The following is a 21,414-nucleotide window of genomic DNA, read 5'->3' as shown; positions in this document are numbered from 1 at the left end:
TGGGGGAACTGATGCTGGTCTTGGTCCCACCTGATGTGCTTGAGCGTGCCATGGATGCTCTCTGAGGACCTCAAAGCAATCCAGTCCTTTGGAAGAATGTGTGTCTGCTCTGCAGTAGCCCCGATCGAGCCTCAGGATGACTGTGCCATTGCTTCGGGTCCATGAATGGGTAAAAGGCTGATGTTGAGTTAGTCCCACCCTGTCCAGACTCTTATTCCTGGTTTCACCTGTGGCAAACCGGCCTGCAGGATCTCAGTCTCAGAGTAAAAAACTCTTCCCTTACCCACTCCCCCTTGCATTTGTCCAAAAGAAGGCAGGACCCCATTGGCCCTGGGGATTTGGTGCAGGGACTCCATTCACAAGCTGGCAGTCGTCTGGCCAGGCCAGATGCAAGGCCATTTAGCTCCAAGATCCTGACTCCTCCCTGGGTCTAGGCCCAGCGCCAGCTGGAACCTCTGCCTGGAACTGGCCCCATGTGAGTACTCAGAGTTAAATATGATTGATGCTTATTGATGAGTCAGTTTCTTGCCCACTCACTGACTCTCACACTGTGCCTTGTCTTTATCACTCACCTTTGTTCTCTTTGAGCATTTCTCACTTTTCTCCCCAAGATTCAGGTCACTGTGGTGGAGGGTGTTGTGATGTGAGGAACTCACAGCCACTCCTCCCTGGCCCAGAAGAAGGGAGGGTGTGCTGTGTGTGTGGGCACTGCAAGGTGAATTGTACTTGAGAAGGGTAAGGAAAGGGAGGCTGACACGGTCTGCAGGAATGACGTTTCCTTGGGAGGCCTGTGTGTCACCAGCCCCTTCCCAGCCTGGTTCAGCCCTGGTCTCCCTGGGCAGCAGTTTACGTGGGGTGCATCTGGCTCAAGTGGACTTGCTTTTTGTTGTTGTTGTTGTTGTTTGTTTGTTTGTTTTTAAAGTCCCAGCACTTGTTCTGTTTTCCAAGTGGAAAGGAACTATGTCTCCACCTTCTTAGAGTTTCTGCTGTTCGGGGTCCTAGGGAATCTCCTGGAACAGTTGTTCTGTTGTGCTGGTTGTGCAGACCTGAGATTCAAGTAAGGAAGCCCTGATGTGGTTGGTATGAGTAACTAGGATTACAGGTGCTTGCCATCATGCCTGGCTAATTTGTATTTTTAGTAGAGGTGGGGTTTTGCCATGTTGCCCAGGCTTGCCTCGAACTCCTGAGCTCAGGCAATCCGCCTGTCTTGGCCTCCCAAAGTGCTAGGATTACAGGTGTGAGCCACCGTGCCTGGCCGTGTATATTCCTTATTATACACCATTATGCAGTTCCACTCGGAGAAGAGCACAGTGAAGACTCCACTACTCTTCCAACTCCTGACTGACGGGAGCCGTTCGTGTATTCCTTCTTGGCTATTTCTAGTTTACAAGCATTCAGCTTAACTGGCAACAGTCATTATGTTTACTGAGTACCTACTATGGACCTGGTCCTATGCCAGGCTTTGGAGAGTCACCAAGATGATGAAACCTAAACAAGATCTTCACAGTCTAACAGGGAAGATAGACTTGTAAACGGGCAGTTGTGACAGTGGGATAAGCACTCTGATGCCTAGACAAGCTACCGTGGTGATGCAGAGGGACAGTGACCAGTGCAGACAGTCGGGACTTCACAGGCAGAGGATCCTCCCCTTGGGTCTTACAGGACAAATAGAAGTTTACCAGGTGCACAAGGGGAGGGAGGAGCAAGTCCAGAGACACACAGAGCTGGAATCATCCGATGCTTTGGGGGAGCTGCAAGGAGTTTGGTGTGACTGGGGCTTGGGCTGCTGGAGGGTCAGAGGAGACAGCACTAAGATGGCAGGCAGGGGCCAGGCGGAGGCACGTCGACTTTGTCCAGGTGGCCAGAAGTTCCTGAACCTTGCTTACCATCAGGATTGCCTGGGGATTTTCATAAATACCGAGCATGGAGCACTATTCCATATCCGCTGAATCTCACCCTTCAGGGAGTGGAGCTGGGAATTGTGCATTAAAAAAATTCTCTCTCTCTCTGTCTCTCTGATATTTCTGACAACCATCAGATGTGAGAACAGTTGCCATAGGCAGTGAGGGTGCCCTAAACAGTTTTAAGCATGTGGATAATATGGTCTGATTTGCAGAATTAATTGGTGGAGTGGGGGTGAGCATAGAACAGGAAGACTGGGAAAAACCAGTATGGGTCTGAACCAAGGTAGGGACAGTGGGGAAGGATTCTGGAGCAATTTAAGAGGTAGGTCTTCACAGGGCTGGATGGGGCTTAGCAACTGGTTGACGTGGAGAGGGGAGGGAAGAGGTTGGGTGATGAGTGGATAGAAGGATAATTCATGACCCTGTATAGGGGAAAGAAACAGAAGAGTGGGTTTGCATGGAAGACAGTGAGTTCAGTTTGGAATTTATTGAGCACTTACTATGCATAGTGCCAAGAACTGCTCTAAGCATTTATGTGCATCACACCTCATTTATTTATTTATTTACTTATTTATTTATTTTTGAGACAGAGTTTCACTCTTGTTGCCCAAGCTGGAGTGCAATGGTGTGATCTCGGCTTACTGCAACCTTCTCCTGCCAGGTTCAAGTGATTCTCCTGCTTCACCCTCCCAGGTGGCTGGGATTACAGGTGCCTGCCACTACGCTGGGCTAATTTTTGTATTTTTAGTAGAGACGGAGTTTCACTATGTTGGCCAGGCTGTTCTCAAACTCCTGACCTCAAGTGACCTGCCCACCTTGGCCTCCCAAAGTGCTGGGATTACAGGTGTGAGCCACTGTGCCCAGCCTCACACCTCATTTATTCTTCACAGCAGCCCTTTCGGAGACATGTCTCAAAGCCAGGCAGTCTGGTCCCACTATCTGTGCCCTAAGCCAGAGATACTATTTGGCTCCTTAGATGTGAGGTACTTATAACTTCCCAGTAAAAACTGCAGTGGGATGTCTGGATCTGGAGCCTTTGAGATCATCTAGTTACAAATGTCTCTTTGTGAGTCATCCAGCTAGACTTCAACCTCAGCCTGGTGTTTGGATTCTCAATCTGTCATCTAAGAGCAGCGTGACATTGTCCTTAATTTCGGAGCCCTGGTTTCCTTGTCTGAAAAATGTAACTAACGGCTCCTCCCTCCTGGGTGTTGTGGAAATTGAGAGAGGTGCCATATATCATGTGCCTGCTATTGTTTCCAGCACAGAATGATGCCAGGATGGCAGCCACCAATCTCTACTCCAGGTAACTGTTCAGAGGGACAGGCACAGCAATGTGCGGAGCTAAGACACCTGGGAGACATGGCCAGGCCACACATGGCTGGAGGGGAAGTGCAGGGCAGCAGGCAGAAGCAGAGAGCAGGAGGTGATGGGGAAGGAGCAAGATGTCTCATGGGAGGTCAAAGTGGGAGAGAGGGTACCGAGGGAGCTGCCAGTGTCACCTACTGCAAAGAAGTCCAGCCAGGTGAGTTGCAGAAAGCTGATGGCATCACCCACTGCCCAGTTTATCAGCAGGGCTGGCCAAGTTCTTGGGCATGGTTTCAGATGGTGGCACTCCCCATTACATAGCCCTCTGTGTTTGTGTGAATTTTGTTCTTTCATTCTCCTCTTTCTTATCTGGGCCTCTGGCCTTGAGGCTTTCCGTGGATGCTGCTCCCTGCCACTCTCCCAGAGGCCTCTCCCAGCAGACAAGATGTACCTTGGCCCAGGGTGCAGGCCCAGGAGCCAGATACTCATGGTTGAATTGGCTGACCCAGCGTGAACTTCCTTGCACTTGCATTCTCCTTACCTGTAAAATGGGGACAATGTCCAGGCGCAGTGGCTCACTCCTGTAATGCCAGCACTTTGGGAGGCCAAGGCGGGCAGATCACTTGAGGTCAGGAGTTTGAGACCAGCCTGGCCAACATGGCGAAACCCCATCTCTACTAAAAATACAAAACTTAGCTGGGTGTGGTGGCACATGCCTGTAATCCCAGCTTCTTGGGAGGCTGAGGCAGGAGAATCACTTGAACCTGGGAGGAGGAGGTTGCAGTGAGCTGAGATCACACCATTGTACTCCAGCCAAGAGTGAAACTCTGTCTCAGAAAAAAACAAAAAACAAAAACAAACAAAAAAACCTGTCTCTACTAAAAATATAAAAATTAGCCGGGTGTGGTGGTGGGCACCTATAATCCCAGCTACTGAGGCAAGAGAATCGCTTGAACCAGGGAGGTGGAGGTTGCAGTGAGCCCAGATCACGCCACTGCACTCTAGTCTGGGCGAAAGAGCAAGACCCCATCTCAAAAAAAAAAAAAAAAAATTGGTGACAATGATAGTAGCCACCTCTCAGGGTTGCTGTGACACTGAGAGCAGTGCCAGGCAGACTGCAGCTGCTCTCCTGGTCATCACTCCTTCCTGCAGTCACTTGTCCTCCAGCCCCGCTCTTATTTCCTCTCTCACCACCTCCTTTGCTCTCACCGCCTTTCCCTCTTTTCCTGTCCCCAGTCAGTTTTGTAGCCTCTGGCATACCATCCCACCACCTTTGCCACTCATAGGGTGTGCTGTTATACTTAGACCTTCTACTGGCTGTGCTAGGTGCTTTCATGTGCATGTTCTCTGAAAACCTTCACCACCCTTACGTAGTTATCATCAGCCCCATTTTACAAAGGAGGCATCAGTCGCTCACCCAGTGACAGCTGGGAGATGAAACCAGGTCTCCTTGGCTCAGAACCTGCTCACTCTTGCTCTTATACCAGTCAGAGGCAGATGCCCCTTTTCTGTGACCCGGGGACAGGCCGTGGGGAGGCCTGCTTATGGGGTGCATTGGGGCTCTCTGTAGGGAATGCCATCTCCCTCCCTCCCTTATATTTCCGCTGGCTTCTTCCTCTGGCATCACATTCCCAGGAGATTTCAGGTCAGAGAGGAAATGCCTCTGTGGATGTGCTGGCCATGCATTGCTCTGGCCCCGGCACTGCATGAGGAAGCGGCTGCCAGGTGTCCTCCAGACCCCTCCCAGGAAGGAGCCTCATTCGGTTTCTTGGGAGCTTCCTGTCTTTTGTTGTGAATGGACCACATTGTGACCGGCCTGTGGGTCTTGTCAGGGGTTTGGGGCCTTGTGAGGGGTTTGGGGCCCTCTGAGGTGAAATGCTTCCTGTGGGTAGAGAGTTGCAGGAGACCTCGAGGCCCAGCTGACTTCTCCCCCAGTCCGTCCCAGCTGAGAGGTGAGGACGCAATGCAGTGTGTTCAGCCCTCCAGGCTCAAGGTGTGAGGTGGTGCGGACCCTAAGGCAGTCCCCGTGCCTCTAACCTTTGGTGATGCTGCCTGTCTAGCACTTCTGGGAGTGGAAAGAGGACCATGGATGGCTGCCTGGTAGTGTCGGTTCCCTGGCCTCCCCATCCCGCCTCGTGTCCGTGGCTCCTTCTCCTACATCAGTGAGCTCGGAGACCGTTCTGACTGTGAGGAGGAAGGGGCAGTAGTGTGTCCTCAGCCACTCCCCTCTCTGGTTTCCTAGCAGGTCTCTCCCCCAGATGTAGGGCAGAGTTCACTGTCCTGCATGAGTTCATGTTTGCAAAGGGTCCTGAGAGCTGGGGGAAGTCGAGAAGAGCTGGGGGCACTGGGGTTTGAGGCCTGTGAGCCCAGGGGCCTTCTCAGCCCAACCTCCTGCAGCCTCCTAACCTCAGACAGGCCTCCAGGACCATCTCTGTAAAGTGATGTCCTGGGGTCCATACAGGCCTGGGAAAGATCCTCTGCAGACTGTTGACAGCAGCTGATCCAAGGGTGACACAAGGGCCAGGGTAGCCCTGAAAGGTCTTGGTGAGGTCGCTGTCTCTGTGTCTCTACACAGCTTTCGTTTCTGCTTTGCCATGTGGGGCCTGTGTCAGCAGAGACTGCTGATAAACCGGCATCTGCAGCGGCTCCAGGCGGGCAGAGGTGCTGAGCCCACTGCTGATGAGAATCCCAGCGCAGCGGGAAACCTGCACACATGAGCTGCTAAGGCAAAGGCTCTCACTGCCCTGATGGGTAGCTGGCCCCTCCACAGAGGGAAACTGCGGTGCCCTCAGCCTCCTACCTCTCTTTTCCCCATAGTCCTGAATAGAGTGAAATAGGATCCATGGAGGCAGCTCTTCCCCTGAGTCCTGTGAGCGGTGGAGGGGTCACTGCTATAGAGGGCAGACGCAGCCTGGGTCTGTGAGGCCTCCGCAGAGCATGTGCACTGTGCTGACCAGGAAGAGCCAGGCCCCATCCAAGCTGCAGAGACCCTTGTGATGACTCATGGCTGAGTGCCAGCTGGAGTGGAAAGGGGGGAAATCCCTTCTGGACCCCTAAGAACAGATGCTTGGGGACAGGGCAGCCCGGATGTAGATCCTCTGAGCGTGGCAGCTTTTTATGGCTTGGTCCTGTCTCCTGGAGAGGCCAGGGAATGCACCGAGCTCAGTTTGGGGTATCTGTCAAGGGGTGATGAGTGGATTTGTGAACCATCTCTCTCCCCCTCCTTTCAGTGGGTGTATAACATTCTCGACAAGAAGGCTGAAGCGGACCGGATTGTTTTTGAGAACCCAGATCCCTCTGATGGTTTTGTCCTCATCCCTGACCTCAAGTGGAACCAACAGCAGGTAATGGTTTCTGGCTGGAATGCCCTGGTCTGTAGCCACCCTGCTGCAAGTGCTGGACCTTCTGACCGCCCTCTTTCTCACGCTGGCCTGTCTCTAAGCAGATTATAATTAACCAACAAGGGTTGGCCTGAGCGCTCTGTGGGGACCGGGTGGTTACTTGTCATACATAAGTGCTTTTGCTTTAATGGGTCAGCTTAAAGCCCTTTCTGGCTGTCCTCCCACCCAAGAGGTAAAATGGGGTGATGTTTGCGCCCATGACCACATAGGCCATTCCTTACCAGCCAAGTGGTCTTGGCAGCCACCTGTGCTTCCAACCGCACCTGGAGCCCTCAGGTGGGGTGTTTCCATTTTCTCCGTTCCCCTTGACACCAGCAGATCCAGGCAGGCCCGTGTTCTGAAGCACTGGCAGGCAGGAACCGTGGTGACCAACCCAAGGCATCTCCTCCTCAGCCCGAGCTGTGGAGTAGCTTAGTCCAGACTTCCACTCGGGCCCCTCGGCCCCGTGCCTTGGCCTCCAAGCACCTCTGCTTCTGCTACTTTCCTAAGGAGCAGGTTTGGGAGGAGCCGTCCTCCCTCACAGGTATCCCGTTCCAGTTCCCTATGGTCTTCTGTCTCTCCCAGACCAGCCCACCACCAGAATTATCACTTACCACCACCTCTTTTATACCTGAGAGTGTCAGAAACTTTTATACCCTGACAGGGTCAGAAACAGGAGAGCCACTGTGTTGCAGAGAGTGCTGTTCTTACCACAGACTGGAGCCTGGCTGTGCTCAGTCTGCAACAGAAGAAGGGCCTGGATAAGGCCGAGGTAGGCAGGCAGTCATGGGCACTGGGAGCGGACATATTCTCTCCTGCACTTTCACCTGTGGAGTAATCCAGGCTCAGATGTCCCGTTCTGCTTTCGGTGGGCCCGTCTAGTTTCTGCACCCGTCGTCACAGGCTGGAGAGACTCTCGTAGAGAAGGTGCCTTGGAGTGAGCCTCGTCTGCGCCTCCGCGGGCTCGCTCCCTCTGCTTTCGCAGTTGTGGCTGCCCATGGCGGCTTCAGTTTTGATGTGCGGTAAAGGGCTGGGATTTTGGCTCAGAGTTGCACAGGCAAGTGAGCATAATTCGTCTCTTGACAAGAGCCTTGTGGGAATTCCCAAATGTGACCCAAGGGGTGGGAAAGAATTTGAAGGGATTTTCCGAAGTTGCAGCATTGATCGATGATTTCCTAGAGCCAAGTAAGTTCAAAGAAGAGGGCTCTCCTTGTGTGGGGCGCTGCAGCGAGAGGCTAAGGGGATGCCTGCATCCATGCTGCCCTTCCCTGCAGCTTCTCTCTGCCTGTGCCACCTTCAGGCTTTGAAGGAGGGAGCCAGGACTGGCTCTGTGGGCATTTGAAGAGGTAGGACCTGAAGGTCCTTTGTCTCAAACTGAGTGGTGGCTCTGCAAACCCCCATCTGTCTCATGGGGCTGCCCTGCACCTAGAGATCCGGGGTCAGAGCCTGGGTCATAGGAGGTGGGGCCCACCATTAATGAGAATCCCAGCAGGGCCATGGAGGTGTGGGGTAGAAGGACCTTCTGCCGCACGAGACTCTCGAAGACTGAAGAGCTTGCCAGGTGATCGCAGTCTTAAGGCCATGGAGGGACAACAAAAGATAGACTTGTCCGTCTCTATTCCAGAAGCCCTGAATGCATTTGAGCCCACGGCAGAGAAGAGAAATCTGCTGTCCTTCTGATCCCAGTGCCTCCAGGCTCTGCCTCACCTGCCAGTGGAACCTCCCTTTTTCTGTCCCCTTTAAGACAGGAAAGGCTTTAGGAGCTGCACTCTGGCTGCCAGCCACAGGGCTGGAATTACTTGTCCTCAAGGGTCATGAAAGGGCCAGCTTAAATGTCATACTTTGCTTCATAGTGATGCAGGTGTGGTCCTTCTTAACCTTTGCTTAATTCTTTTTTTTTTTTTTTTTTTTTTTTGAGACAGAGTCTCACTCTGTTGCCCAGGCTGGAGTGCAGTGGTGTGATCTCAGCTCACTGCAACCTCCACCTCCCGGGTTCAAGCAATTCTCGTGCCTCAGCAACCCAAGTAGCTGGGACTACAGGCGTGAGCCACCGCGCCCGACCTTAATTCTTACTTGACTTTTGATGATGCCATATTTTAGCGTCTCAAATCTTTGACTTGTGACAGCACTGAATTGGTAGCTCTCTTTGAATTAGGCAATGTATCCAGCAGGAAGACAGGCCATGCCTGGGCTTCTATCCTTTGTCTTTGGGACAGGGAAGGGCTGGGGATAGGGAGGCACCCTGGTGTTTGCTTTGAGGAGCTTTCCTAGCCACCTTGAATCTCCTCCTGCCACTGGTCCTGGAAGTTACTGTCTCCAAACTGATGGCCCTGAATTAAAGAAATAATCCATTTTTTTCATCCATTCAACATATATTTATCAGGTGCCGGTTTGCTAGAGACTGTGCCTCCTTAGAGGTTATAACATCCCTTCTTCTGTTCTCTTAAAGGATCACCTGTGTATTCTTTTTTTTATTTGTTTATTTTCATGTAGGTTTAGTTCATGCATGTGGCAAAAATGCACACAGTACAGAGGATATTCAGTGAAAGTATGCTCCCTCACCCCACAGCCCTTCCTTTCCCTTCCCCAAAACAACTATTGTTGCTATTTTTTTTGTCTCTGGTAACCTTTCTATATTGCATATATAAGCATATATGTACATGTGTATATGGATACACATGCATTTTCAGCTCATATGATTTAAGTTCTTTGGTCTAAAGTTCTCAGACCAGGTAACTCTTCCTTTGAGTCACCCCAGAGGTTAAGAGATGGCTCTCCAAAGCTCCAGCGATTCTCTTTCTTCCTGCCAGGAAACTATTACTTTGATTTTACTGTCTTGACTTGTAAAAAGAGACTGACGATGTCTATCTGTCTTCCCAGAGTGACTGACGGGCCACCTTCTGGGGCGCCAGCCTGAGGCCCTCTCCTGCCCCTGGCCTAGCTTTTTTCAGATCACTTCTCTGAGCGAGGAGGCCCTTTGGCTGCCAGCAGGAAATTTTGGGTCATGTCTAATATCAAAGAATAGATTATTTTCCCTCTCTTACCCAGCCTGTGAACTGACACCCAACACCACGGGCTGACACCCAGCACCAGGCTCCATGCCCTATTCTGTGCCAGTGGAGCAGAGAGTTGCGAGTTAGCGTCATGTTTGTGATTTGTCAGCAGACATCATCTAAAACAAATGTTACTATTATTTGGGTGTTCCATGACAGTGACACATAGAACAGCTGAAAACATACACATTCACCACCACGTGCACACGTGCGCACACACACACAAAATTCAAGTTCAAGCAATTTTGTTTCTGGGCTTCTCTTTGGACTCCTAAGTCCAAAGTGAGAGAGTACATTTCTTGGCCACAGGCCACGAGAGAGTACACAGGGGACTTGGGGCAAACTGAAGCCTGGGGCATGTAGCTCAGCTACACGTGGAGCTTCCTGTGGACTCATCTGCAGAAGGTCTGAGGCAGAGAACACAGATTCTTAGAACTCTGGCAGGAAAGAATGTTCATGGCATGTAAAGACCATGGCGTAGTTGGATATCAGCCAGTCATATAGGAAAGCCCATCCTGAATTTTCAATTTGAGGCCCCAGGAAATGTGGTTGGGTGAGTCATGGTCCTCAGTTATCTCCACAAGGAACTGGTAGCTCAGACTGCAGGGCAGGGCACTGCTGGGTTCTCCCCATGCCTGGCCCCTCAGAGCCTTGATATCTGGGGCCTGCCAGGCGCATGGATGGAATTACCAGGCAAGGCCAGGGTTTAGGTGAGCAGAGTGGGTTTTCTCGGCAAGAGGAAGAGTTCATTTGCTCTCGGGCAAAAGATCTTGACTTTGATTCTTTGTACTGTTGTGACCTCCAGGTTTTCAGCCAGGCTGTGCTCAGGAAGGACAGCAGGAAGGTGTCCTGTGCGATAGGGGAAGAGAGAAACAAGCTAACTGCCCTGGTGTGTGTGTGCTGCTGAGCTGGCCCTTGGCTCCCTTCTCAGCCTTCAAACCCCACTCCACCCCTTCATGGGCCTTGACTCCAGACAAATCAAGTTGCTTCCTCTCCCCTTACATATACATTCTATGCCCTATACATTCGTACCCTGTACATTCTTGCTGCCAAGCCTTTGCTCTGTTTCCTCTACCTGAATATCCTTTCTCCAAATTCTACCCTTTTTTCTAGACCTGATCCTCTGCCTTCTCTTCCAGGAGACCTTCCTGGGTTCATCCAGGTAGCTAGAGTCTTTCCTTCCTCCTGCGCTGGGATTATTTTGTGTCTTACTTAGAGTAGAGCTACTTGCATACATATGATAAGACTGTAAACTCTTGGAGGGAGAGAGTTGCCCTTGCTCTTTCTTGAACCTCCTGGCTCCCTGCCCCTGACAGCTCTGGCGAGTGAGTATATAGAACTCTCTGCTGGGCACGGTGGCTCACGCCTGTAATCCCAGCACTTTGGGAGGCCGAGGCGGGCAGATCATGAGGTCAGGAGTTTGAGACCAGCCTGGCCAATATGGTGAAACCCCGTCTCTACTAAAAATACAAAAAAAAAAAAAAAAATGAGCCAAGCATGGTGGCACACACCTGTAGTCCCGGCTACTTGGGAGGCTGAGGCAGAAGAATCGCTTGAACCCGGGAGGCGGAGGTTGCAGTGAGCCAAGGTTGCGCCACTGCACTCCGACCTGGGCGACAGAGTGAGACTCTGTCAGAAAGAACTCTCACATGGTATTCTCTAGCAAGAAGTGTACACAGAAGGCCTGCTCCTTAGACCATCCCACACGCCCGGGGTATGCGGATGCCCTGCGGGGATTCTCCTGGCACTGTAGGCCTCAGGGGTGGGTGCTTCCTGGCTTACGTGAGAACTCCAGGGTTGGCAGCCTCCCCAGGTCTGTTGCCTGCTGAGCCTGGTCTCCCCTTGCTCTCTACGCAGCTCGATGACCTGTACTTGATCGCCATCTGCCATCGCCGGGGCATCAGATCCCTACGCGACCTTACTCCGGAGCACCTGCCGCTGCTCAGGAACATCCTCCACCAGGGGCAGGTGAGTGGCTTCACCAAACCACGTGAAAGCTCGGAGAAATTAGATTCAGATTCCAGTGTGTTCCCGGGCCCCTTTCCTCACCCTTCCCAGAGTCCATCTTGGAGAGACTTCTCTCTGGATGCCAGGCTTGGGGACCCCATTAGGCTCTTGAGGTTGAAGAGCAGGGCTCTTTGTCCTGGTCCTGCCTCTGGCGCCTCAACTCTGCTTTCAGCCACCTTTCCTCACCCTCACACGCCTTCCTTGGCCTTTCTCCGTCTGGGATGCACTTCCACCCCTCACCCCATAGACTCTGGTCCTTAAGTCCTGGCCCTTCCTACTCCAGGATCACCTGTCTCTCTCATGACAACCACATCATGCCAGAGTTTCTTGGGAGTATGGGCACATGACTTTGATATGTGTGTACATGTGTGTCTCCTTGTCTAGATTGAAGACAGGCTGAATTCTGTAGCACCTGGTATTCTGGGATACTTTCTCTCTGGGATATTTGTTGTTTTTTTTTTCTGAGACGGAGTCTCGCTCTGTCACCCAGGCTGGAGTGCAGTGGCGCAGTCTCGGCTCACTGCAGCTCTGCCTCCCAGGTTCACGCCATTCTCCTGCCTCAGCCTCCGAGTAGCTGGACTACAGGCGCCCGCCACCACGCCCGGCTATTTTTGTCTTTTTAGTAGAGACGGGGTTTCACTGTGGTCTCGATCTCCTGACCTCGTGATCCGCCTGCCTCGGCCTCCCAAAGTGCTGGATTACAAGCGTGAGCCACCGCGCCCGGCCAGATATTTGTTGAATTGAATGAAATTATTGGGGCTCTAAACAGAGCCCAGGAGGAGGGGGAGATGGGGGAAGAGTGTCTAGAATCTTGGGTGTGGTCCTGGCCTGACATTTGGACCCTAACCAGCTGAGTGGCCTGGGGCAGGTCACTTCACCTCCCTGAACCACATTATCTAGATGGATCCCTTCTAAATCCACCATCCTAAGGGGCTGGGTCTCAGTCTTTTTTCCACTCTGAAATGTGATGATCTGCCTAACACGCCAGAGCTAGCAGTCACAACGATGCCCAGCCAGGAGAGAGATTTGCCCCTTTTTGACCAGTGATGCTTCGAGGTGTTAATGCAGACCTGGAGGAAAGGCTCTGCGCACACCCAGCTTCCCCCTGCTGCTGGGCCCCAATCTATCTTCCCTCCTGCCCACCCATGGCACCACCCCTCGGCTGCCCTTATCTTTGTGGGGTGACTTGTTCAGATTCTGAAGCAGTCTCTGGATATTACAAATGGCAGAGAACGGTGTCTTTCTCTTGGGGAGATGCCCGGCCAACACTTTGACCTGCCCTAGCAGCTCAGACAGCTCCACCCTGGCAGGCAGACCTCACTTACTCCAGGAAGCCCCTCGGTGCCTTGGCCCTGGTCTCGCCCTGCTGCAGGGATTCCTGGGGTGAGCTCCAAATGCAGAACACAGTCCTGGGGTATATACTGAGCCCACTGAGACCCTGGTACTTTTCTCTTCACCTCTGACCACCTCAGGGATTTGCCCACAATGGAGATGTGAGTCTCCGCTTAATTCTGTGCTTTGCAGGCTCCTGAAGGTGGAGGTTGGTAGAAAAAGACCCACCCCCGAGCAAGGCGGAGGTGGGCAAAGGGAGCCAGGGCCAAAGTCAATGCTTTCCTCTTCTGCAAGGAGCCCACTGAGACCTCGCCAGGTCTGTGTGGGAGCAGCCCCTCCCACACCCCTTCCACAGTTCTTGCCCTTTCACCAAGTTCTCAGCAAACCCCCATCCCCAACTTCATTGTTTCCAAGCCCCACCCTGTCCTATGCTGAAAGGGAGAATGAGGCTTCCTCCCATCCACTTCATGACTGATTAAATGCTTCTAAATCATGAAAGTCCCCATCGTCTTGGGAATCTGGGCCTGTCTGTAGACACTGGGCCTTCCAAGATTCCCAGCAGCAACGGTTTGAGGAAGCCAGTGTTTTTTCCACGTTGGGGTGGGGAATGCTGATTGAGGCTGCTACCCCCTTCTTTTGGGAGAAAGAGTCTCAGCTTTGCTGCTGTCACCTGCACTTGTGGATTTCCCAGACGAGAAGAGAGAGGAAGCTGAAGCAGACAGCAGGCAGAGAGCTGTGTGGAGGGTTTTTATGAGCTGTCCCAGGCCAACCCGGGATTCAGATGGGAGGAGGATCTAGGTGGGGACATGGCGCCGGGCCTCAGGCAGCACGGTGACTCCTGCCTGCCCCTGTCTCATCAGGAGGCCATCCTGCAGCGCTACCAGATGAGCGGAGACCATCTGCGAGTATACCTGCACTACCTGCCCTCCTACTACCACCTGCACGTGCACTTCACCGCCCTGGGCTTCGAGGCCCCCGGCTCAGGCGTGGAGCGGGCCCACCTGCTGGCTGAGGTGATCGAGAACCTGGAGTGTGACCCCAGGCACTACCAGCAGCGCACGCTCACCTTCGCCCTCAGGGCTGACGACCCCCTGCTCAAGCTCTTGCAGGAGGCTCAGCAAAGCTGAATTAACTCAGGCAGAAGAGCACAGATGTGTGGGACTGGGGGAGGAGTGGGGACAAGATTTTTTATCTCCAAGTGAATTTTCTAAAAATGTATTTTGTACCGGCTTATTCCTAGTAGTGAATAAACTAGTGGGCTCACTCAGTGTGGACAGCGTGGCCTGGGAGGCAGGCAGATGGTGGGGGAGAGTGGGTGGGTAGAACCTGTGGGAAGGCCTTGAGAATGATGGAAAGTCTCCAGGTGGTGGTTTCAACTGACGGGTGGGAGCTGCCCTGGAAGGGTGCCGAGGGCCTTCTCCAAGCCCCAGGGCTCACCGTCTGTGGTGGCTTCCTTGTCTCCACTCTGTGCCTCTCCTGTCTGTACTCCTTCTTATTCTGCTCCTCTCCCTATCCCCTCCTCCTTCCCCTGCCATCCACCTCTTCTTTGAGGAGTTCCCCAAAAAAACAAACTTGGAACCTTTCAGGAAATTATCTATACGGGTTTCTGATGGCACTTCCTCCTTCCAGCAGTGAGGTCACACCTCCCTGTGAGTCAGTCAACCCTGTTGATAAACTTCTTGTTGACGAGGATAGGGGCTTGGTGCCTGGAAATGGGCAGGTTTTAATAAGAATCAGATTATGCAAGCCCGAAAAGCCTGCCTTGCTCTGTTATTTGGTCAGCGAGTCGCCAGCCTTGAGTTTTTATCTCGGCAGGAAGACAAAACAGACTCACATGAAGCAGCCAGAAGATCAAGTGCAAGTGAATCAGCAAGGGCAAATGATATGGTTGCAGTTGAATACAAAAGCCCAGAGGCAGCCCGGGTTCAAGGCCTATCAGAGGCAGACGTTCAGAGGATCTTGAGACCAGGAAGGGACCTCAAAGCGTCAGAGGCTGATGAGCAGTTAGGGAGCCATCAGGGCTCAAGCAGGGCAGGGACATGGCTTGTATGGGCGGGCACACAAGTAAACACACAAGGCTCTCTCCAGCACACAGGACCAAGGCATCATGCTGCCAGAGGGGCTGGCGTTTGCCGCTTTGTCAGAGTAGGGCTGTGGATTTTGTGCCTTGCTTGGGAAGCTCTCAGGGATGGCAGGATGGCAGGCTCTTAAGTGATAGCAGGGGGGGAAGCCTGAGGCACAGTGGGTGGTCCTTACTCTCCATTCCATGCCTGAGAACCAGGAAGCCTCATTCAGAGATTAGCCCCTTTACTTGCAGGTGGTAGCCCAGGTGCAGCCAACCTGCTTCAGGGTCTCAGGGCCTGCTATGGACCCCTGTGGCCCTGGGAGAGTCTCCTTAGAAACAGCAGAATCACCAACATGGTGAAACCCGTCTCTACTGAAAAATAGAAAAATTAGCCAGGTGTGGTGGTGGGCTTCTGTAATCCCAGCTACTTGGGAGGCTGAAGCAGGAGAATCCCTTGAACCCGGGAGGCGGAGGTTGCGGTGAGCCACTGTACTTCAGCCTGGGTGACAGAGCAAGACTCCCTCTCAAAAAAAAATTAAAAAAATAAAAAAGAAACAGCCAGGGAGTGGAGGGTGTGGTCAGAAAGCCTCAGGGACCTGCTTCAGCCTTCAGGGAGTTCAGATGAGGCACAACGAAGCCACTGGCCGCCACTCAGCCATTCTTCCATGTGGCTTTTTTTTTTTTTTTTTTTTTTATGAGACTATCTCGCTCCATCACCCAGGCTGGAGTGCAGTGGCGCAATCTCGACTCACTGCAACCTCCGCCTCCTGGGTTCAAGTGATTCTCCTGCCTCAGCCTCCTGAGTAGCTGGGACTACAGGGGGTGTGCCCTCACGCCCAGCTAATTTTTGTATTTTTAGTAGAGACCGGGTTTCACCATGTTGGCCAGGCTGGTCTCCAACTCCTAGCCTCAGGTGATCCACCCGTCTCGGCCTCCCAAAGTGCTGGGATTCCAGGCATGAGCCACGGCGCCCAGCCCCCTGCAGTACTTCAACAGTCCCTAGATTCAGGCAACATGGAGTTGCAGCCAAGGAACTTTGAGGTAGTGACCAATGCAGGGAGGTCTGACAGAGAACCAGCAGGATCCATTTCATGGCCACCACACATCTGACTGACTCTTTCTTGGGCTAAGCAAATACTTTTGTGGGCAGTGACACTGGCAGTTGCTGGGGTCTTGGGGGCAGGAGGTTGGATGGAGGTCTTCTCCCAGAGCAGTGTCCAGCTTGCAGGAATGCTCCCTGGGTCTCTGTTGTGCCCATTCCAGGTCCAGGGGAAAGAAGTGACCCACTTCCTCTCTGAAAGCAGATGTCCCAACAAGCAAACACGGGCTCCATCTCCAGCACCACAACTGCCACGGAGCAGAGGGAGGCCTCCCTGTGGCGCAGCCCTTCCCTGCGGCCTCAGCCCATGCCCTCCTGCCCAGCCCCCAACAATGCTGCCGGAGGGTCTGGCTCCACGGGCTCCTGCTGACCTTGCCGTTCCTTCCCCTCATCTCGTAGCGCCTGGCCCCTGGAGGAAGGTGGGTAGGAATTTGACACTGGATGAATAAACGTTTGAGGGGCAAGAGAAATGGGACAGAGTTCACCCAATGGGACAGACGAGGCTGGGAGTCACAGCAGAGGGCAGGCACTCAGGTCTGGAGAGGCAGGCATGGAGACAGGGACCCTCACTCTGGAAGGCTTCTCGACTCCCCCGAGGGGTTGGCCAGTTCTGTCTTCCTTCTGCCCACTCTGTGGGGAGGGGCCTCTCTGGGATAGCGTCCCTGCACTCCTCTCCCAGCCTTGTTTGTCTTCACCACAGTACAGAAGGGGGCCCCTCTCCAGGCCTCACCACTTAACTTTTCTCGTACGTGGAAAGACAAGCCTCTGCTAGAGGCCTGGCAAGGGTTCCCCTTCAGAGCCAGCCAGTGCTCTGCTGCTGTAATCGCCAGGGACCCTGCCGGCCATGGCCCCCTTGCAGCTCCCTCCCTCAATCCAACCCTCTTCGGGCTTATCACCCTCAAGGTCTAGAGTGCACAGGGTTGGCTGCTCTGCCAAGTCCTATTGAGACTCCAAAAGCATAGTCTGTCTTTATAGGGTGACCTTCATATCAGACTCCTGGGTAACTCAAGACGATAGCTTTGCATATAGTGCCTCCTTTTATTCCTATTTGTGAGTTTGTCCACTTTCCCCACTAGACTGAGAGGGTCTTGAAGGTAGGAGCTTTGTTTTAGTTCGCTCTGTATCCCTGGCTCCTAAGACACTACCTGGCTCAGCAGACCAACCTTTGAGACAAAGCAACATTATAACACTACATTCATATAGCAGATCATTTCATGACCCACATTCTCGTTCCTTTTTACGAAGAAATGGGCTCAGGATGTCTTGTCCAGCATTATGGAGTGAACATCAGCTCCAGGAAGCAGAGACTTCTGGCCCTTTGTTCACCATTTCCCCAGAACCTAGGGCGGTGACTCACCTATAAGTGCTCAATAAACATGTGGCGAATGGAGGACCAGAGCTAGGCTCTGAATGAGGCCTCCTGGATCTCATGCAGGGGATGGAGAGTAAGGACCAGCCCCTCTACCTCATGCTTTCTTCCTGCTATCACTTAAGAGCCCAGCATCCTTCTGTCCTGAGCAAGCCACAATCTGCAGCCCTGCTTTGACAAAATGGCAAATGCCAGCCCCTCCCTGGCAGCACGACACCTTGGTCCTGTGTGCTGCAGAGAGTGCCTCATGTGTTGAACTGTGTGCCCTCAGAAGCATGCCATGCCCCCGCTCTGCTGGAGCAGTGGCAGATGTCACCCTTCCTAGATAAATCCTGGACGGCTCCACGACTGGATTTTAGCCCCAACACTTGGCCTACGTTCTTTCTGGCTTGGTTGGAGAAGGAAAGAAGCAGTTGGAGGCATGACTGCTATTGTTCCTTGGCTTCTCTCCATTTGCCTCAAAGTTTCCTAATAGAGCAAAATTGCTGAGTGGTCTCTATCGACATGAAACAGAAAAATACCATCTCAGGCTCCACATTCCATGTCCCTGTTGAATACAAATCCCCGAACTAAGAAATAAGAAACAACTACATATGAAGTAATACTTGAAAATGTTTCTCTTGTAATACTTCCATATCCAAAGCATTTGAATATATTTATTTTATTGATGTAGGTCTGCCAACTCTTCCTTCTCAGGAAGGACTGTTTTTATTCCAAACATGTATATATAAGGTTAAAATGTACTTTTTAAAATAAGATAATTATTGATAGTTGTTTTTAAAATAGCCTTGCTTAGCAAAAGAAATGTTGGCAACCCTAAGTTTGTTCTATTAATATTGTTGAAATTACACTGAATTCTGAAATCCATGTCAACTTGAAGTTACCAAGTTTTCACCACTGTTAGAAAATAAGCAGCAATGAAATTTGTTTCAAGTGTTTCAATTTCAATACAATTTAATAAACAGGTTTTGAGCATCTACCCCCACCCCCTTTTGGTTTGTTTGCAAACACCTGGAGGCAGAGCTCATGTGAAGCTTACAATTTAGTAGGAACACAGGCATTAATTACCAAGTAATTACAATGCTGATGAGTATGTTGAAGTGCCCGGGGCTATGGGGCTTCAGCCCCAAAAAGCTAAACCTGCAGGCTAAAACTTTAAAAAAAATATTTAATTGGCAAATAAAAATAGTATACATTTATGGTGTACAACATGATGTTTTGTTACATGTATATATTGTGGAATCACTAAATCAGGCTAATTAACATATGCATTATGCCACATACTTATCAGTTTGTAATGGTGAGAATATTTAAAATCTCTGTGAGCAATTTTCAAGTATACAGCACATTGCTTTTTTTTTTTTTTTTTTTGAAACAGAGTCTCGCTGTGTCACCCAGGCTGGAGTGCAGTGGCTCAGTCTCGACTCACTGCAACCTCCGCCTCCTGGGTTCAAGTGATTCTCGTGCCTCAGCCTCCCGAGTAGCTGAGATTACAGGTGCGCACCACCACACCTGGCTAATTTTGTAGTTTTAGTAGAGACGGGTTTCACCGTGTTGGCCAAGCTGGTCTAGAACTCCTGACCTCAAGTGATCTGTCTGCCTCAGCCTCCCAAAGTGCTGGGATTACAGGCGTGAGCCACCACGCCCCGCCCAGTACATTGTCATTAACTGTTGTCACCGTGTGGCACTATAGATCTCTGGAACTTCTTCCCCCATCCAACTGAAAGTTTGCATTCTTTGACCATCTCCCCATTCCGACAGGCGACCACCATTCTACTCTCTGCTTGAGTTCCACTTTGTTAGGTTCTACACACGAGATCACGCAGTGTTTGTCTTCTTGTGCTCTAGGCTGGATCTTGGTCATCAGCCCAATGACAAGCAGAGTAAAGGCCCAGAAGTTAGGGAGACCAGGGCTCAGTGTGGCTGACACTGAGAGCTGAGCTTCTAGCATGGGCCCACACATACATTTAGGACTGTGGCCAATTTCCCCTTCAGAACCATGATGAAGAAATGAAAGCCAAGGCCAAGAAAATCTTTAATGTTATGTTCCTCCCCTGCTTGGGAAGCAGAGTGGTCTGAAGGCTCCAACACAGAATCTGTGCCATAACCAAGTCTCATCTGGGGCAAGTTACATAACTGCTCATGAAATAGGAGTGATAACAATGCTTCCCCCAGAGGGTTTTTCTGAGGGTTAAATAAGAATTTTGTGGGACATAGTAATCACTCAGTAAACGTTATGGTCTGAGAGTGACCAAAAGGATGGAACTAGAGATATTTGGGCAAGATATTTGCTATGGCCTGAATGTCTGTGTTCCCCTAAAATTCATATGTAGAAATACTAACCCCCAAGGCAATCGTGGGGCCTTTGGGAAGTGATTAGGCCATGAGGGTGGGGGGCCCCCATTAATGGGATTAGTGTCTCATACAAGAGATCCCAGAGTCACCCCCTAGGCCCTTCCTCTCACTGTGAGGTTACAGTGAGAAGATGACCTTCTATGAACCAGGAAGCCGGCTGTTGGCATCTTCGTCTTAGACTTCCTAGCCTACAGAACTGTGAAAGATTTCTGTAGTTTATAAGCCACCCAGTCTACATTTTGTGTAGCAGACCAAACAAAGACAATATTAAAAATAACTTCGTGATTAGAAGCACTATGAAATGCTAGACTATGCATGGAACCAAGAGGTTTTATTTATTTACTTTTTGCGACAGTCTCACTCTGTTGCCCAGGCTGGAGTGCAGTGGCTCAATCTCGGCTCATTGCAACCTCCGCCTCCCGGGTTCAAGTGATTCTCCTGCCTCAGCCTCCCGAGTAGCTGGGATTACAGGCACCCACTACCATGCCCGGTTAATTTTTGTGTTTTTAGTAGAGATGGGGTTTCACCATGTTGGCCAGGCCGGTCTCAAAATCCCGACCTCAGGTGATCCACCCCACCTCGGCCTCACAAAGTGCTGAGATTACAGGCGTGAGCCACCACTCCTGGCCAACCAAGAGGTTTTAAGGAAAAAAGCCATAAACTTTTGGTGGTTAACTGACTGTGGCCCTAAACAGAGGCAGGGGCCGTGTGCAATGATTTCTCAGGATCTCTTTCAGCCTACAGGTTCCTGGAATGCATTTCAGCTAACACTACAAGAGTGATGTCCCTTGCTATTGAGAACCCTGGGAACAGCTCAGCTCCATGGTCCAGCCATATAAATCTGATAAAAATAGGAGCTGAAATACCATCCTGGAGTTGCTATTTTTAAAAGCATCTGAGATGCTGGATGGGGTGTATTTCTTCCTCAAACATGTCTTGCTGCTTCCTCCTCTTGGTGGGCAGGATGCTAACGTGGCACATGAGACAGGAGCTGTTCCACGCTGCTGCTCACATCACTCCTGCCAGAGAGGGGCCGCAGGGCCAGGGCTTCCCAGGTCTAGATGCACCTGCTCCTCCCTCTGCTCCTGAGGCCCCTCTGGTTGCCCCAGCACAGAGGTGTCCTGCCACTTCCACCAAGGAGAAACACAAGAGAGTTTGGGAGGCAAAGGAAATGGGAATGGAGGCAGCACTGATGGCTTGGAAAGGGACTCAGACCTGTTGTTCCTTAGGTTGCCTTGGTCCCACTTTGGCACAGTTAACATCCAAAAGAAACAGTCCCCATGGGCCAAAGCCCTGCTTACCCCATCCTACTGCCTCTTGCTGAGCCGCTCATAATGTGTTGTAGTTGCACCAAAGGGGTGCCTGGGGTCGAAAAAGCACAAGGAGAGGAGAGAGGAGAGGAGAGAGGAGAGAAGAGGAGAGGAGAAGGAAAGATGGAAAGAAAAGAAAAAGAGAAAGGAAGGAAGAAAATAAAGAAAGAAAAAGAGAGAAGAGAAGAGGAGAGGAGAAAGGCACCAGAATTGCTTCCCTCCTGCCCCAAAG

General features: G+C 51.6%; 1 protein-coding gene across 1 annotated transcript in view; it reads left to right on the top strand.

The window, feature by feature from the left end:
• The window catches only part of DCPS (decapping enzyme, scavenger), a 48,674-nt gene extending 30,180 nt beyond the window's left edge, over positions 1-18,494 (top strand). The window contains exons 4-6 of the mRNA XM_003253370.4: positions 6,443-6,556; positions 11,503-11,613; positions 13,845-18,494. Of these exons, the coding sequence (XP_003253418.1) occupies positions 6,443-6,556; positions 11,503-11,613; positions 13,845-14,111 (492 nt within the window). The 3' untranslated portion in view covers positions 14,112-18,494. The remainder of the gene's footprint in view (positions 1-6,442; positions 6,557-11,502; positions 11,614-13,844) is intronic.
• The last annotated feature ends 2,920 nt before the right edge of the window (positions 18,495-21,414 follow it).

This window comes from Nomascus leucogenys, chromosome 15 (genome assembly GCF_006542625.1).
Source record: "Nomascus leucogenys isolate Asia chromosome 15, Asia_NLE_v1, whole genome shotgun sequence".
NCBI lineage: Eukaryota > Metazoa > Chordata > Mammalia > Primates > Hylobatidae > Nomascus > Nomascus leucogenys.
This window is presented reverse-complemented; position numbering and strand designations above follow the sequence as displayed.